Below are 17,244 nucleotides of genomic sequence, written 5' to 3' on the forward strand. Positions count from 1 at the left end.
AGCCACCCCCACTGGGGGGACAAGAGGTTCAGTATAGGTTGTACATGTGTGGCTAATGCAAAACAATAACATAGTAGATGTATTGTAAAAGACTGACTATATTTCCCTCCCTCCTATCCCACCTCACACTTGTTCTATTCTCTACTTTGATCCTGTCCCTTTTCAAAACTGGGTGCTTCCAACTTCCCTCCCCCCAAGCCTGCCCTCCCTTCCATCATCCCCCCTCACATCCCCTTCCCCCCCTATTCTCCTGGAGGGTGAGATCCCCTATTTAGTGTGTATTTCCCTCCCTTCTCAAGCCAGATTCAATAGGAATAAGGTTGACCTATTCCCTTTTGCCTTCCTATTCTTCCCCTCCATTGTAACCATTTTCCCTTGCCTCTTCTGTATGAGATAGTTTGCCCCACTCTGTCTCTCCCCATCTCCTCTCATTATATTCCTCTCACCTCTTAATTTCACCTTTTAAGTATCATCCCTTCCTGTTAAATTGGTCCCGTGCCCTCTATCTATGTATACCTGTAAACGTATATACACATATTCACATATGTATTCATAAGCCCGCATACCCTCATATAAAGACATATATATATATATACATATATATATATTTCTAATCCCTTCAACTACTGAGAAAAGTTTCATAGGTTACTATTATTGTTTTTCCATGTAGGAATGTTAATAGTTCAACTTTGGCCAGGTGGCTCAGCAAGCAAGAGCACCGGCTCCAGTGCTGGGATGACCCGGATCAAATCCGGGCCCAGACACTCAGCACCACACCCAGAAACAACAACTGGCCATGCAACCCCGAACAAGGCACTCAACCCCGATTGTTTAAAAAAAAAATAGTTCAACTTTGATAAGTTCCTTATGATTTCTTTTCCCTGTTTACCTTCTCATGCTTCTCTTGCTTCTTGTATCTGAATGTCAAATTTTCTATTCAACTCTGGTTTTCTCAGCAAGAATGCTTGAAAGTCCTGTATTCCACTGAATGACCATATTTTCCCCTGAAACATGATACTCAGTTTTGCTGGGTAGGTGACTCTTGGTTTTAATCCCAGCTCCCTTGACCTCTGGAATATCACATTCCAGGCCCTTCGATCCCTCAGTGTAGAAGCTGCCAGATCCTGGGTTATCCTGATTGTGTTTCCACAATATTCAAATTGTTTCTTCCTGGCTGCTTGTAATATTCTCTCCTTAATCTGGGAATTCCAGAACCTGGCTATAATATTCCTAGGAGTTTTCTTTTTGGGATCTTTTTCAGGAGGTGATCGATGGATTCTTTCAACCTCTATTTTGCCCTCTGGTTCTAAAACATCAGGGCAGTTTTCTTTGAGAACTTCCTGGGGGATACTTTCCAGGCTCTTACTTTGGTCATGGCTCTCAGGCAGTCCAATAATTTTTAAATTATCTCTCCTGGATCTATTTTCCAGATCAGTGGTTTTTCCCATGAGATATTTCACATTGCCTCCTATTCTTTCATTTGTTTGGATCTGTTTAACAGCATCTTGATTTCTCATAAAGTCATTAGCTTCCATTTGCTCCAATCTAATTCTGAAGCAATGATTCTCCTCAGTGAGCTTTTGAGATTCTTTTTCCATCTGGCAAATTTGACTTTTTAAGGCATTCTTCTCCTCATTGCCTTTTTGAGCCTCCTTTGCCATTTGAGTCAGTCTGTTTTTTAAGGTATTATTTTCTTCAGTCAGGCTGTTGACTCTCATTTCATAATTTTCTTGCATTGTTCTCATTTCTCTTCCCAATTTTTCCTCCACTTCTCTTATCTGCTTCTTAAGGTCCTCTATGGCCTGTAACCAGCTTGTATTTTCCTTTGAAGCTTTTGGTGCAGGAGTTCTGACTTCACCGTTTTCCTCCTGTTCCATGCCTTGCTCCATCTTATCCCCCAAATAGGAGTGTAACGTTGGAATCTTCTGTCTGCTTTGTTTCCTTTGCCTGCTCATTTTGCCACTCAATGATTTGACTTTTGGGCTTTTTGCCACAGTAGGACTCTGACACCAGACAGGGGAGTTTTCGTCCCAAAATCTGGGGTTTTCTCAGCTGCCGGAGGTATTAGATGGGTGCCCTTTCTGAGGTCTACACACGCTCTGGCAAGCTGGACACACACCCCAGGACCTCCACCCTAGACTGCAATCCAGATCCAAGCAGGTTAAAGCAAGAGCAATGACCCCTCAGACTGGTGCTTGGTCCCCCTACACTCTGCAGGCCAGGAGCTGAAGCCGCCACGTGGCACTGGCAGGCTGTGCTGGCGTCTCAGCGGTTTCTCACTCCGGGGGTAAAAGCCACGCACTCCCACTTCCTGGGTCCCAAAGTCCAGACTGCACTTGCCTCTCACCTTGTCCTTCGCATCTATGTATTGATAAATCTGGAAATGGCCACAGCTGCTGCTGATCTGGAGTCCCTCTGGCTGGCGGCTGGTCAGGCCCGCCCTGGGGCTAAAGCCTCGGGGTGGTGCTGGGCTCAGCTCCCAGAGCACTGCGCTGGCCGATTCCTGCAGGCCTGCCGGGCTGTCCTCAGCGGGAGGTTAGCTTCTCTGTGTCATTTTGTGGGTTCTGCAGCTCCAAAGTTTGTTTAGAGTCCCCTTTTTACATGGATTGGGGAGGGTGGAAGCCGGAGCCGCAGGAAGGTCGTTATTCTACTCCGCCATCTTGGCTCCGCCTGAGGTGAAATTTCTTGAGGCCTAGTCTGCTTCCTTCATGGCCTGCTGTTTGATTCAAGGAAGTTAGCCTGGAGGTGTTTACAATTTACTCAGGGCAAACCTCAGGTCCTGGATTCTTCTCTGAGGTCCTCTCTAGTTGTCTGAGGAGGACAACAACTTTACCCCTTTATTTTTGCTGTTCTACATATCATGGCAATTTTCTGTAAGTTCTGGAGAAAATCTGGAGAGTCTGGAAATTTCTGATCTATTCAGCCATCTTCCCAAAATACATTCTAGGTTTCTTTATTTTGGAACCGTATTGGGAGCACTGGTGAAGAAGTGAAGGGCCAGTCCCCTCCAGAGCATTGTTACCTACTGGGCTCCCTTGATCAAGGAGGATCCCTCTGCATTAAAGCTGTCCTTTTTCCTTACTGGGTTTTGCTTTGACCCTTCTAGGGAGGCAAAGGCAGCTGTGGTCAGTGGAATGGAGCTGAAGGAGATGAGCCCAGAGCAGCTGAATGAGCTCCTGACCCACCACACTGAAATTGTCTTTGCAAGGACATCTCCCCAGCAGAAGCTGATAATTGTGGAAGGCTGTCAGAGGCAGGTGAGTGATTTGCAGCCATAGAGCTTAGGACAGTGTCTGGCTTACAGAAGGTGCTTAATAAATGTTTATTGACTGACAGGTACCCCAGTGAGTCCATATCAGATACCTTCAGACTGCCATTAAGCCTTGAGGGAAAGCTTTATCATTAACAGAAAACTCCCAAAACACAGCTACAGACCCTTCAGGAAGCTCAGGAAAAGAAATGGCTAGTTCTTTCAAGGAAATTCAATTCAATTTCACAAGCATTCGTGAAGTATTTATTTTGTTCTGTGCCAGGAATTGGAAATACAATGACAAAATAATCCCTTAAGGAATGTGTATTCTATTTATATTTAAGTATTTTCAACTAACAAAAAATCATTGTCTTTCTCACACACCTCCATATCAGGGGGAAAAGAGACAAATGAGAAGAACAAAATCTCTCTAAATATGTTTCATCAAACAAAACAGATTCCCTCGCTGGCCATGTCCAAAAAAATGTCTCTTCTGGCTCTTGACCTTATCACCTTTCTGCCAGGAGAGATTAGCATGCTTCATCATCAGTCCCCTGGAATAGTGATTGACCATTCTGTTAATGACATCCTCCAATGTTGTTTGTCTTTACAATATTATGATTATATAAATTATTCTGATTCTGCTTTCTTCAATCTGTGTCAGCTCATAAAAATCTTTCCAGGATTCTCTGAAACAATCCCTTTCATTATTTCTTACAGCACATTACCTTCTTATACTATGGTCCAGGCTTGAATGAGTTTTCATCTGTTACAGTTTGAAGAAGATGGCGGCCCATCTAATCATCATTCTCTAATTATGACTTTTCTATTACGTGGCCCTAGCTGTGGAGATAACTTAGCAAAGAATGTGATCCTGTGGTCAATATTTTATCAAGCAACCTAGAGCTACTTATCTCTATCCTCTGCCATTTTATCATTGATCTTCATTCATTTTAAAAGGCCTTGCTTTGAGACTTAATACTCTATTCTTTATATCACAAGGCAATACAACCATTTTTCCCAAAAAATGGACTCTTGTAGACAGAGTCTTTCTAACTTCCAGAAGAGAAGTCTATTATTTTTATCAACACTCCAAACATGGCTACTCCTTTAAGTTTCTGGATTTAAAGTTTTGAATTTCAGTGTGTTTTTCTAGGGTGCTGTTGTTGCAGTGACAGGGGATGGTGTTAATGATTCCCCAGCCCTGAAGAAGGCCGATATTGGGATTGCTATGGGTTTTGCAGGTTCTGATGCAGCAAAAAATGCAGCAGACATGGTCTTACTAGATGACAATTTTTCCTCTATAGTGACAGGTATAGAGGAAGGTAAGTAAGGTCCCTTCCATACAAAGAACATCTCAGATGAGCCCTTACAAAGGGTTGATTTAAGCTGGTGGTTTGATGGTTACTCCTCTGACAAGAACATTCTACTCATAGGTCGCCTAATCTTTGACAATCTGAAGAAAATCATAGCATTCACCCTGACCAAAAACATCGCAGAGCTTATCCCTTTCCTTATCTTCATTCTTGCTGGGGTCCCTCTACCCATTGGTACCATCGCCATCTTGTTCATTGACTTGGGCACTGATATTGTAAGTAGATTTCTGAGGAACTAGGAAATCAGGCGTCATTAACTTTGGGGGCCATTTTTTTCCTTCTATTTTTCTTTCCCCTGAAGAGATTTAATTAATTTGTCAAGAAATTGATAATAAAATCAATACTTTCTAGAATTGAGCTTTTCAAATGATTCCATTTACCTTACCCTCCAAAAATGTATACAGCCTGTTTCTCAGTTTCCTTATCCCTGAACTAGGGACAATGATCAAGGATCATAGGTGAAGCTACCACCTAAATACTCTGCTCAATGTTTAGGGGCCCAGACAAGTTTAAGAGGCCCAAGAAACATTATAGGATACAGCCTAACTAATCCAAGGTTCTATTAATTCAATAAAGGATAGTTATAGTGTTCTCCAAGATCCTTTAACCCTAAAATTAAAATATTGCCTTTACATGTGGCAGCTTAACTAAATCTTCCCCACTCAAGGAGGGGGCCACTTGCTAAAGAAAATATAATAGAGGCTAGTGGATGCAGTAAATGAGTAGCAAGTGGGAAAGATGGCATTATTCACAGTTTCAGGGATATTCAGGTCTAGTGACCAAATGCTGAGCATAGGCCAGTGTAATTTCCTTAATTGTCTCTGCATCAAGGATCAACCAAATTAATTCATAGGATCAAAGATCTAGAGCTGGGAGACTGGACATCATCCAGTACAACCTCTTCATTTTATAGATGAGGATAGTGGGGCCCAATGATTTGTGCAAGGGCACACCAAGCACTTAACAAGAGGCAGGGTTGGCAGCAACCTGGGTTCTCTTAATCCACCACAGACAATTCATAACTAAAGAATAGCTGAAGAATAACCAACATTGTTGAGGGTACTTTATTCATGTGACTTTGGAAAGCATGAATAAAGGTTAAGGGGATAAAAGAAATCCAACAGAAACACAGGAAGAAAAATAACCCTTACCAGCCCCTTGCCAACCTCCCTCCCTTTCTTCTCTACAGATAATAACATACTGGGCTACTCACACATTTTGGCATGGTTAGAGATCTGTTTATTTTAAAATGAATAGCAAATAGCTCTTGTTGCTTGAAGACTTGAAAGTTTCTGGCCAAACTGCTTCCAGAGAGTTAGGATTCACTTGTTCTCTCTCTTATTTGCTATCTAAATATTAACTGACTGTGTTCTACCTACTGGGCAGTAGTAAGTGACTGGATTTCACCATCTCCTTTCCCCTTCATAGATTCCTTCCATTGCCTTAGCCTATGAGAAAGCTGAGAGTGATATCATGAGCCGGAAGCCACGCCACAAGGAGGACAGACTGGTGAATCATCAGTTGGCTTTGTACTCCTACCTGCAAATTGGTATGATGAGTCCTAAACTCTCACCTGTTACTCTAGTACCAAAGGTCTTTCCTAAAGCTCTGTTTCCTAAAGTAATCAGAAGCTGCTTTTTATTTATTTTTTTTGATAGGTGGGGGAGAATTAGAAAGAGGATATCCTGAACTCATTTGTTCCTACATCTCCTTTGTCCTGTAGGAATCTTGCAATCTGTGGGGGGCTTCTTTGCCTACTTCACTGTCTATGCAGTCCAGGGATTCAAACCTTACAGGCTCCTTTACTTAAGGCCATTATGGGAAAGTGATAGTCTCAATGACCTTGAAGACAGCTATGGACAAGAATGGGTAAGGGAGGCCAAACATTTCTCCCCATTTATTTTCCACTCTATTGCTCATTTGACCTGATTCATGCTGAAATGCCATGCTCTAGACTACCTTAGTAATACTACCCTATTAGAATCAGTGAGTGAATGAAAACATCAACAAGCATTATTTAGTGATGACTGTGCCCTAAACACTGTACTGAGTATATGGGATAAAAATACAACTCATGAAAAAGCATTTATTATAGATATACTAGAATCTGCCCTTGCCCTTAAGGATCTTACATTCTAATGGTGGAAAACAATAGTCTGAGGAACTGATGATCTGTGGAGGAGATTTCAGGGGAGAGAAAAGGGTGCAGTCATGGTAGCAAGTTTTGGAAATGAAAGGGCTGAAACTTCCAAGTCATGGTCTCTGATGATGAAATATGTTTCTGTCTTCTCAGCTGAGAGGTGGTGAACAGTAGGAACAGAATGACAAATAGCCAATTTACTGGTTTTCTCCATTTAACTGTTTTTCTTTATTAAAAGAAGGGAAATGAAGAGAACAGATTGAAACTACCCACATTGTTCTGAGATATGTAAATGAAAACTACATTGAATAGCACTTGGTTAAATACAGTAGACAATATTGATTACTACCTAACTAGTTATTTTTGGAATTTGGGTGGCACAGTAGTTAAAGCTCTTGGCTAAAAGTCAGGAAGACCTAAATTAAAATCCTGCCTGAAAGTACTAGCTGAGTTACCATGGGCAAGTCACTTCTATGACCCTTAGTTTCCTCATCCATAAAATGGGAATAATAATAGTGCCTTCTTGATAGGGTTGTTGAGTGAACCCAATGACATAATATTTAAAATGCTGCATAAGGGACAGTTAGGTGGCACAGTGGATAGAGCACTAAATGTGGAGTCAGGAGGACCTGAGTTCAAAGCCAATCCCAGACACTTGACACTTACTAGCTGTGTGACCCTGGGTAAGTCACTTAACCCTAATTGCCTCTCCCCCCAAAATGTTCCATAAGAGTCATTATTATTAAATTGGACACGTTTTATCTTTTGTTAAAAAATTTTATTATTTAAAATTTTTTAAAAACAGCAGAGATGAGAGTCTCATGGAGGGAAACTTTAATGCTGAATGGAAACTGATTGTTTTTTGGGTGTTGCAATTCCTTTTGAGAAAGAGATGAGATCATTTGGCTCAGCCTGAATTCCTAGAGCTATCTGTAGTTCAAGATGGTCAGAGGGCAGAACAAAAGGGTAGAATTGTGTCTAATGAAAATGCAGCTAATTTTCAAGAATGGAAATGGCAATTTAAAATTTTATTTGAATAACTTTGAACTTTATCAGGACTTGTCCTTGCCTTTGGTAATAGTTTGCTAGAGCTGACACACATCGGCTTTGCATCACATACAAAAGAACAAATAGGCTGCAAGGTAATAACATATGACACACAAAATAAATTACACCGTGCTTTCTTTCCTACTCAACTGTTACCTTTTCTGGAAAACTGGGTAACCATCTGTTTCCACACCTATCCCCCTTTGATCATTTGCAGACAAAATATCAGCGGAAGAATTTGGAATGGACTGGATACACTGCTTACTTTGTTGCAGTCATGGTCCAGCAAATTGCGGGTGTGATCATCAGAAAAACAAGGATAAATTCAATTTTCCAGCAAGGTCTCTTCAGGTATCATCTAAACTTCTCAGAGGCTTATCATGCAAAGAGGACACAATTCTGTTGACTCATCAAAGGGACTAATGTTAAGATACCTACACCATGGGAAAGGATTGTTTGGCGTGGCTCTGGGTCATATTAGTCTGATGAGCTTCTGTCATTCAGTAAACATGTATTAAGTGCCCACAGTGTGCTGGCAGTGTGCTAAGCTTTGGGCCACAAAGAAAAAAAATATTTCTGCTCTCAAATGTAAAATTAAATTAAATTAATTAAATTTAATGCTATCTCTGCAAATAAATGTATACAAACAAAATATACAGAATAAGCTGAAGGTAAATGACAGAGGGAAGGGGAATTGGGAAAGGCTTCCCACAGAAGGTTGGATTTTAGCTGGGACTTGACTGAAGCCAGGAGGTAGAGATGGGGAAGGAGAGCATTCTTAAAAAATGCCCAGAATTGAAAGATGAAGTGTCTTGTGTGAGGCTAGGCAAGGAGGCCAGTGTCAATGAATCACAAAGCAGTATGTGGTAGGGTGTAAGAATACTGAAGAAGTGTAGAGGAGGGAGAAATGTGAAGGGGAGTTATAAAGGGCTTTGAATGCCAACCAGGATCTTATATACATATACATATATATATATACACACATATAAAATATTCCTTTTATCCTGGATGCAACAGGCAGTTTAGTGAGAGGAGGGGGTGGGGTTAAAAAGAATTTTTATCAGGGAGACCTCCTACTGGTTCATTAAAATAGTCCGTGCATGAAATGGTGAGGAACTGCACTAGGGTGGTGGCAGTGTCAGAGGGAAGAAGAAAGTATATATGAGAGATGTTACCAGTATAAAATCGACAAGCGTGTCAGCTTATTGGATATGGTGGGGGAGGGAGACAGTGAGGAGATGACTTGTAGGTTGAGAGCCTAAGGAACTAGGAATTTGGTGGTACAATTCCCTACAATAAGAAGGAAGCTAGGAAGAGGGGAGGAATAACCAAATGGATTCAAAATCTGTTCATGTTTATATTTTATACAGAAATAAATACATCTGGGTTGGTATCGCATCTCAAATTATCATAGCAGCAATCCTCTCCTGTGGATTTGGAAGTATCCCAATCCTGAATTTCACCACACTTCGGTGAGTTATGTGCCCTAACATGGGAAGAGAAAGAATGGGCCGCCATTCTGAGGAAACCTGGGGACCAGGATGGGGTAAGATGAGGATGTGTAGATTAGAAATGAGGTAGTAAGGATTGGAGACCAAAACCCCATCTGAAAAAATGGTTAGTATTGGTCAAGCCATTGAGAGAAATAAGAAATTCAAATCTGCATTCCCATTGGAAAGATTTGAAGGAAAAAGATGACTTTATGTCCTCATCTTTGAGTATTCCTTGCTTTGCATCATGCCTTCAAAGAAAAGAGTTGATTTTGACCAGTTCAGAAAAAAAGTTCTGTTTTCAGTCCATCTGAAATTATGGTAGTTGCTGAGAAGGCAGTGAAGTTAATAGCCCCAACACCATTTACCTGAGAAATCAGTTATCTTTTTTTTTCTTTAATTTATTTAATTTTAGTTTTTCAACATTCATTTCCATAAGCTTTCAAGTTTTAAATTTTCCCTACATTCCTCCCCTTTCCCTGCCCAAGATATCATGCAATCTGATAAAGGCTCTACATATATATTCTTTTTGTTGTTTTGGTATTTTTGGAGGGCAATTGGGGTTAAGTAACTTGCCCAAGGCTACACAGCTAGTTATTTTGTGTGAGTGTTAAGTGTCTGAGTCCAGAACCGAACTCGGGCCCTCCTGACTCCGGGACCAGCACTTTACTCACTGTACCACCTAGCTGCCCCTCTACATATATATTCTTATTAAACATATTTTCACATTAGTCATGTAGTAAAGAAGAATTACAATGAATGAAACCACAAGAAAGGAAAAACCCCAAAACAAAACAAAAAATGGTATGCTTCAATCTGAATTCAGACTCCATAGTTCTTTCTCTGGATGTGGATAGCATAGGAGTTGTCTTAGATCCTTGCATAGATGAGAAGAGCTGTCTATCAAAGTCAGTCATCTCAAAATGTGGCTGTTACTGTGTACAATGTTCTGGTTCTGCTCACTTCACTCAGCATTAGTTCATGTAAGTCTTTCCAGGTTTTTCTGAAGCTCATCTGCTCATCATTTCTTACAGCACAATAATTTTCCATTACATTCATATACCACAACTTGTTGAGCCATTCCCCAAGTGATGGCCATCCCCTCAATTTCCAATTGTTGGCTACCACAAAAAGAGCTGCTATAAATATTTTTGTATATGTAGGTCCTTTTCCCATTTTTATGATCTCTTTGGGATATAACCCTAGAATTAGAATTGCTGGGTAAAAGGTAAGCATATTTTTATAGTTCCAAATTGCTTGGATCAGTTCACTACTCCACCAACAATGCATCAGTTGTTCCAGTTTTCCCACATCTTCTCCATCATTTATAATTTTCCTGTTTTGTCATGTTAGTCAATCTGATAGGTGTGATATGGTACATAAGAGTTGTTTTGATTTGCATTTCTCTGATAAATAGAGATTTAGAGCATATTTTCACATGACTAGAGATAATTTTAATTTCTTCCTCTGAAAACTTTCTGTTCATATCCTTTGATCCACTGGGGAATGACTGGTTCTTATCTTCTGATACACTTTGACTCTTGCATTTGTCTCCATTTCATTTCCAGTGTTCAGTACTGGTTTATGGCAGTACCATATGCCATTGTCATTTGGCTATTTGATGAGTTCCGAAAACTTCTAGTCAGGCACTATCCAGGAAGTAAGTAACCTCAAAGGAGTAGAATCTGGGTCCTTATTTGGGAGATCTTGCTGAGTTTTACTGAGCATTTACCTTTTTACATCTCCCCCAGGCTCCATGTTTTTATTGACTCTCTTTCTCCCCTTACAGGCTGGTGGGATAAGACCATGTATTACTGAAATTGTTTTTGGTTCCTAAGACTTTCACAATTTCTCCCTGATGATGTTCAGAGTTCTCCACTCTCCTCTGCTGGAAGTCTCCTGTGCAATATGAGCATCATCAAAATCCACACACCAGAAGAAATTTGTATGAAAGATTCTCAGTTAATATACTGTAAAAATGAGATTTGGCTTTTTGTATGGGCTGTTTTTCTTCTGCTCCCTGCCCTCTGTCCCTCTTGTTTGTTTAAAATACATAAACTCTGAAGTGGAGAAGAAAAAGAACCTGCTGAACCTGTATACAACTTTTCACAATGTCTAATGCAATAGTAAAACCTGCTCTTGCATTGGATTTGATACTATTGAGTTTTATGAACACAAGGTGGGCATAATTGTGTAATCACAAACCCTGATGAATTGGCTTAGAGAGGCCACATTTTAAAGTAAAAAGTATTTTATAAAATAAGGTTGTCACTATTTTGTTCTTAGACTCCCAGAGAAGGTGCTCTATTTCAACCACTAAAGCTACTAATTAAATTTCTTTGTGTCCTAGGAGTAATGGAAGGAATAAGATATCAACATGTTGTGTTTTGGTGATTCATCATTTCATTCTCTCCCTCTCCCTACCCCCACCTCCAACCACTACTTACACAGTGTGTCACGTGAGTGAGGTTGCAGAGCCAGAATAACTGGGCAGACTGACTTACCACTAGTTGAAATGGAAAAACTCAAAGTAAGATATGATTGGATTAGATTACAATAAGAAAAGTCCAACTTCTTCTAAACTGGGCTGGAAACTTTTCTAAGAATGGGATTTCTAGGACATCATTTAGGAATGAGAAATAGACCAGGGAAAGTATTTCCCATCACCCCTTCTATGATTTCCAGTCACTGAATAATGAGTCTAACCCAAATATAATATAAGAAGACGCTCTGGGTGGGGCTCCAGCTTCCACCTCGCCCAATTCATGAAAAAGGGGACTCTGAACAAACTTTGGAGCTATAGAACCCACAAAATGACACAGAGAAGCTTACCTCCTGCTGAGGACAGCTTGGCATGCTGACAGGAATCTGCTAGCGCAGTGCTCTGGGAGCTAAGCCCAGCCTGCAAAAGCCAGAGGTTTTAGCCCCAGGGCAGATCTGACCAGTTGCTGGTTAGAGGGACTTCAGATCACCAGCAGCTGTGCCAGTTTCCAGAATTATCAACACACAGATGCTAAGGACAAAGTGAGAGGTCAGTGCAGTGTGGACTTTGGGATCCAGAAGTTGGGAGTGCATCAGTTTTTGCCCTCAGGGCAACAAGCGGCTGAGGCCCAAGGCCCTGCAGCTGCAGCCACATGTGGCTGCTTGAGCTGCTGGCCTGCATAGTGTTAGGGGGATGTAAGGGTTATGGGATTTAAAGATCTTCCATGCCCCATTGGATTTGCTGATGTAGCAGGAAGGGGTAGAGCAAGAGGAAGCGGAAGCCAAGCTAGAGTTCCTGCAGTGACTGGCAGTGGCGGCGGCAGTGGCAGAGGCAGCAGCAGTGGTAGCAGTAGTCCTGAAGTGGAGGTGGAGTGTAGCATTCTGCTACATTGTGTGGGTAGGTATACTCACCTCAACAGGCTTCGGACGTCTCCAGCTCCAGCTACCGCTAGAGAATGACTCCACGGAATCCAAGAAAGGTACACTTTTCTTTATTAAGGACTAGAGGTTACATCTTCCATCCCTAACTACTCCCGACTGCTCTGCCTCTCCCCGTGTCGTCCCTTATCTTATCTTGCCAGCCACTCCTCCCCTTCACTCATCCAGCGAGCCAATCATGCGCCACCCCGAAGAGGAGGAGGAAAGCCAAGCCACGCCTTACTATGTGGTCATCCCATGATGAAACACTAGGGCCTCACCCCGTGATGCCAACTCAGAACTTTTGGAGACCCCCGTGATGGGACGCAAGCGTCCCATCCCGTGGTGCATCCTTAGCAGCGCTCATGTGACCTTTGGCCCCTCACGTGCCCTCCCCAGGCGACCACGTGCACTCCTGTTAGCTCTGGACCTCACCGGCCTTACATCTCCCTTTTCTTGTTTTGCGGGAGACCGCCAAGGGGTAGGAGGTCAGCTTTGATACTCAAAAGACTGCTCTTCAAGAGAGCGACAATCCATCTCCACATACAACATAAGAGAACAACACCGAGGCAAAGATAGAGAGCGGAAGCCAAAACCCCATACAAAGAGGCCCACAAAGTCTTCCCATGTAACCAGGACAAAAAAAATCTTTTGCAGTTGCTGATGGTACTGTGAAGTTATCAGCCACAGCATGAATATCAACTATCAGTTTTCTCAATTGTTCGATCTCTGAGGTGACATTATCTGCCAAAAAGGCACCTCGGAGGTGTCGTTCAATTTTTTCCCACAAGCTAGGGAATGTGCGTGTACTGTTAACAGGCAAAGGTGTGACACAGAGCCAGGGCTTATATTTATAATGACAAGGTACCTCTGCGATCAATTCACAGAGCGCCAGCTCTTCCCCTATAGCTAAAACTGCTTCTTTCAAGGCAGCGACTTCATGGTTCAGGGCAGCATCTATGCATGCCTGCACATCCCATGCCTTAGACTCCTTACTCATAAATGTTTTTAACTCAGAAGCAATATAACCTGTCTGCTGATATAATTGTTGTATCTGGAACTCCTGAAATATGGAAATACCTAAGTTAATAACATCAAAGATTAGATCAATACCATTTCGTTTCCTTCTCACTTGGATTGTGTCAGAAATCTGCTTCCACACACTGTCGGCTGCAGTCTCAGCCCATGGTGAAGCAGCCTTAACTGGTAACAAAACATAACTGGGTTATTTGACTAGCAATATGACCTTAAACCGCCCACTCATGGCATGTTTTCCAATGTATGCCATGAGTTTACACCCCTGAACCGTCGTATGGTACCAGGACTGGCTGTAGTTTACAGAAATGTCAGGGCACAAGAGCCATGCATAATTTGTGGGTGCTACAAGCTGCCCTTCAAACCAATAAGTAAAAATGTCACAATTCTCTGTATGTCCTTTGGTATAGTTTTTGCCATTGGCCAACATTTGGAACCACTCAGCCTTAAAGGTAGGGTCTTTGCATGAGGCACATTTACAAATCTCCACCGACACTTTTGTCCCATTCATGACCAATCCAAGTTGCCATAACGATTGATGGCACGTACTGGTTGTTGTGCACGGCACTGGAGCAGGTAACTGAGTGAATGTTTTGTCCTCTACTATGTCCCAGAAAATCAGTGTCACATTGTTCTTTTTTACCGTCTTAGGAGTGCCAGTAGAACAGGGAATCAGAGGAGACCACGTGTTCATGACCCCTGTCCGACACGTGGGTAATTCAGAAGTTTTATTCAAAGCACTGGTCAGCTGTCGCACGGCTCATATTGCCATAAAGGAACTGTTACACTGCGCTGGATGGTTATATGAGTCATTAGCAGGATGGAAACCTGAAATGACGTTGCGGCCCTCCAGGCTAAAACACCACTCCGACCCATTATTGAAGGAAACACATAGTGGCAGAGAAGCCGTGAGAAATGTAAAGTTTAAATTAACAATCTGAGTTTGTATGAATCTGGAAGGTCGGTGTCCTCCCGTCAGAGAGGAAACATTGCCTTCCATTGTGAAGGCTGGAGTGTGCTCCTCCCAGCTCACAAGATGCACCAGAGGAGGTTTCGGGAGTACAACCCACTGCCAATCACCAGCTATGTCTCTTTCTCGTTCCTTCGTAGGTGTCAGTTGTGTCCAGTTATGGCTCGGTGTCACTCCTTTCATCATTTTGTACAGCAGCAAGAGGGTGTAGACACCTTGTCGGAACCCAAGAACCAGCATCTTCATGGGCACCACCTGGAACGACATAAACATACCCTGGTCCCCACGTTATCACCCTACCTGGTCCTTCCCATGTACCATCCACCTTTCTCCATACCGCCCGGTTACTCTCAAGTTTCTTTGGATCTTGCTCATGGGTGCCGTCACCCACCTGTCGTTGCCACTGATGAAGGAATTTCATAGCGGGTGTCAAACTATCTTGATCAAATTTTAGGTAGTTGTGGGTATAAGTGGCCATATTTAATTGTGTCTGGGTAATCCTACGCAAAGGAGCTCCACCTATAGGATCCCGTACTCCCTTTTCTTGTTTATGAAGTATTGTCTTTAGGGTCCTATTGACCCGTTCCACTATTGCTTGCCCAGTGGGATTGTAAGGAATACCAGTTACATGATGGATGGAAAATTCGGCACAAAAGGAGGCAAACCCTTTAGAACTATATGCCGGACCATTATCCATCTTTAAATAGAGTGGGGGTCCGGCAACAGCAAAACAATAATATAAATGTGCAAGGACATGTTTTAGGGCTTCTCCGGACTGCAAGGAAGCCATAAGAAAACCAGAATTGGTATCAACAGACACATGGATTATCTGTTGTCTCCAATGCATTACATCCATTTGCTACAGCTCATGGGGGTAAAGACCTTTAGGGTTTTCAGCTGAGATGTTCGGCACAGGTTGAAAAGGGACACAAGCTGTGCATCTTTTGACTATGTTCCTTGCCTCTTGTCTGGGAATGCCATAAAGGCGGCACAGAGACTGCATGGAAAGATGAAAACGGTCATGCGCCAACTGGGCGCGACTCATAGACTCGTCTTCAAGGACTGCAAGCGACAAGGGGCATGCCAGTTCATCTGCTTTTTCATTTCCCTCAAAAATAGGCCCAAGTCCACCCGTATGAGAGCGCACGTGCATGATGTAAATAGGGGCAGATAACTGTAACAATAAAGTGCACGCTTGACATAGAAGCTCACCAATTTGAGAGGCATGTACATTAATATATGCCTGAGGAAGCAGTTGTATAACCTTTACGGTATATAGACTGTCAGAGATGATATTATATGGGGGGTGAAAATGTAATAAGACTTGGATAACTGCCCATAACTCATTTTTCTGGGTAGATGTATAAGGAGTATCTAACACCATCTGCTTAGATAATTCTGGGCAATATATAGCCGCCCTTTTTGTTTTTGTGGCATCAGTAAAAATATTCGGTCGTGGAGAGATAGGTAAGCAGGGAGGTTGCAAACACACTTGGGTGTAAGCTTGTAACATTCTGGGAAGTATTGGTGGCTTTAAAGCCACAAAGGGGAGAATTGCCAACCATTCTTCATCTTCATACTGCCACCCTGTGGCGTCAAAACCTTCCAGCCATATTTTCAGGGCCCTACCACTGATAGCATACCCTCGAGCTACTGCCGCTTTTTTGCATCCTACATTGACTGCGGACATGTCCCAATCTTCCACATCCATAGCATCTCCTCTCCACTTCCCTTTGTCTCAATGCTGCAGCTAACATTTCTACTTGATTTGTATCATAGTCTACGTCATTACAGTGTTCCAACACGTCGGCCACACGGGCCGACATGGGCAAGGCAGCCACAGCCCTTTTACAGGCCTTGTTTAGGCCCTCCCTAAGTAGGTGTTGAAAAACAATCTCTGCTGCTGGAGAGCCTTTGCCCACTATCCGATCTACTGCCTGCTGCAGTCTAGAAACATAATCGGCTAATGGCTCCTTAGGCCCTTGTTTTATATTGGACAATTGTGCCTTACTAACTCCTGTTCCATCACTCTTTCCCCAAGCCGCAACAGCACATTGCCCTATGGCGGCATAGACCTCGGCACCATGCGTCCTGTGGGTGTCTGGGTCAGTATAATCACCTGTCCCCGTCATTGCTTGAAACACTTGTTCTTCGGTAAGACCCTGAGGGGGAGGCTGGGAGCGTAGGTATGCCCTCACCTCCTTGTGCCATTCTGCTTTCCACACAGTCTTTTGCCCTGCAGTGAGACATGCAGTGGAAATCGTTTCCCAGTCTTCCGGGTGTATGCTATTCAGGAAACTAAGGTTGTTAAAGTTTGTAACACAAAAGGAGAATTCAGCCCATAAGACTGACATACTGCCTTCAAATCCTTAAGAAGCTTAAAGGGGACCATGGTGTAAGCTCTATTTGGGTCGTTCAAATTCACTGGGAATAAATCAGCGGCCCATTCTGTCACATCCTCCCCTGCTAAGAAGGCTTGTTGTACTGCTGCAGCCACCTCGCTCTTGCTCTGGTGAACAGGGCCTGTGTTAGTAGCG

At 42.6% G+C, this 17,244-nt stretch overlaps 1 protein-coding gene and 1 long non-coding RNA gene across 2 annotated transcripts in view; both read left to right on the plus strand.

Annotated features, from left to right (window-relative positions):
• LOC138155528 (potassium-transporting ATPase alpha chain 2-like) overlaps positions 1 to 11,121 on the plus strand; it is a 51,257-nt gene extending 40,136 nt beyond the window's left edge. Inside the window, exons 15-23 of the mRNA XM_069080808.1 lie at positions 3,107 to 3,257; positions 4,407 to 4,575; positions 4,687 to 4,841; positions 6,055 to 6,175; positions 6,350 to 6,495; positions 8,031 to 8,164; positions 9,184 to 9,285; positions 10,872 to 10,963; positions 11,093 to 11,121. Coding sequence (XP_068936909.1) covers positions 3,107 to 3,257; positions 4,407 to 4,575; positions 4,687 to 4,841; positions 6,055 to 6,175; positions 6,350 to 6,495; positions 8,031 to 8,164; positions 9,184 to 9,285; positions 10,872 to 10,963; positions 11,093 to 11,121 — 1,099 coding nt within the window. The remainder of the gene's footprint in view (positions 1 to 3,106; positions 3,258 to 4,406; positions 4,576 to 4,686; positions 4,842 to 6,054; positions 6,176 to 6,349; positions 6,496 to 8,030; positions 8,165 to 9,183; positions 9,286 to 10,871; positions 10,964 to 11,092) is intronic.
• An 89-nt stretch (positions 11,122 to 11,210) lies between these two features.
• Positions 11,211 to 15,504, plus strand: LOC138155529 (uncharacterized). Its single transcript, XR_011166855.1, has 2 exons — positions 11,211 to 12,764; positions 14,848 to 15,504. It is a non-coding gene; the product is annotated as an uncharacterized lncRNA (long non-coding RNA).
• Positions 15,505 to 17,244: the final 1,740 nt, after the last annotated feature.

This window comes from Petaurus breviceps, unplaced genomic scaffold (assembly GCF_028583685.1).
Source record: "Petaurus breviceps papuanus isolate PSGF00001 unplaced genomic scaffold, PetGlider_PUasm1.0 91133, whole genome shotgun sequence".
Taxonomy (NCBI): Eukaryota; Metazoa; Chordata; class Mammalia; order Diprotodontia; family Petauridae; genus Petaurus; species Petaurus breviceps.